Raw genomic sequence first — 464 nt, 5'->3', positions numbered from 1 at the left:
TACAAATTTGGCCTACAATATCCTTCCTTATAACGTAGTGACTCTCTGGAGTTTGAGGAAGCTGTCGAAGAGGGATTTCTATTTGTGGAATAAATTATGTATAATGGAGGATTTAATAATTAAATAATAAATAGCGAATTATTAATATTTATAACTTTAGAGAACGTACCGATTGGCAAAGATGATGTGTGAAATGACGCCATCATACCGAACAACTTGGACATTATGGCGTCAAAAGGACGCAAAATAGGATTTTCTAGCAATTATATATAAAGAGAGCGAGGTTATGTACATAATGATTAAAAATAAAACCGTAAGATACATTTTTGCATCTGCATTAATCTTAAATATAGAATACACAAAGTGAAATTCCATAGTAAAGTGATGGGCTAATTTGTAAAACAGAGAACGAGTTCTGCGAATTTCAGAACTCTACGTTATTGCAGTATACTATCGTTATTACC

The 464-nt window shown here is 32.1% G+C and overlaps 1 protein-coding gene across 1 annotated transcript in view; it reads right to left on the bottom strand.

The window, feature by feature from the left end:
- TRIADDRAFT_62549 (uncharacterized protein) overlaps nucleotides 1-224 on the bottom strand; it is a gene marked incomplete at both ends in the record, with an annotated part of 8,196 nt that extends 7,972 nt beyond the window's left edge. The window contains one exon of the mRNA XM_002118481.1: nucleotides 170-224. Within this exon, the coding sequence (XP_002118517.1) occupies nucleotides 170-224 (55 nt within the window). The remainder of the gene's footprint in view (nucleotides 1-169) is intronic.
- Nucleotides 225-464: the final 240 nt, after the last annotated feature.

This window comes from Trichoplax adhaerens, genomic scaffold (genome assembly GCF_000150275.1).
Source record: "Trichoplax adhaerens TRIADscaffold_127 genomic scaffold, whole genome shotgun sequence".
In the NCBI taxonomy this organism is placed as follows: Eukaryota; Metazoa; Placozoa; class Uniplacotomia; order Trichoplacea; family Trichoplacidae; genus Trichoplax; species Trichoplax adhaerens.
The sequence above is the reverse complement of the archived record's forward strand: the minus strand, read 5'-3'. Positions and strand labels throughout refer to the sequence as shown.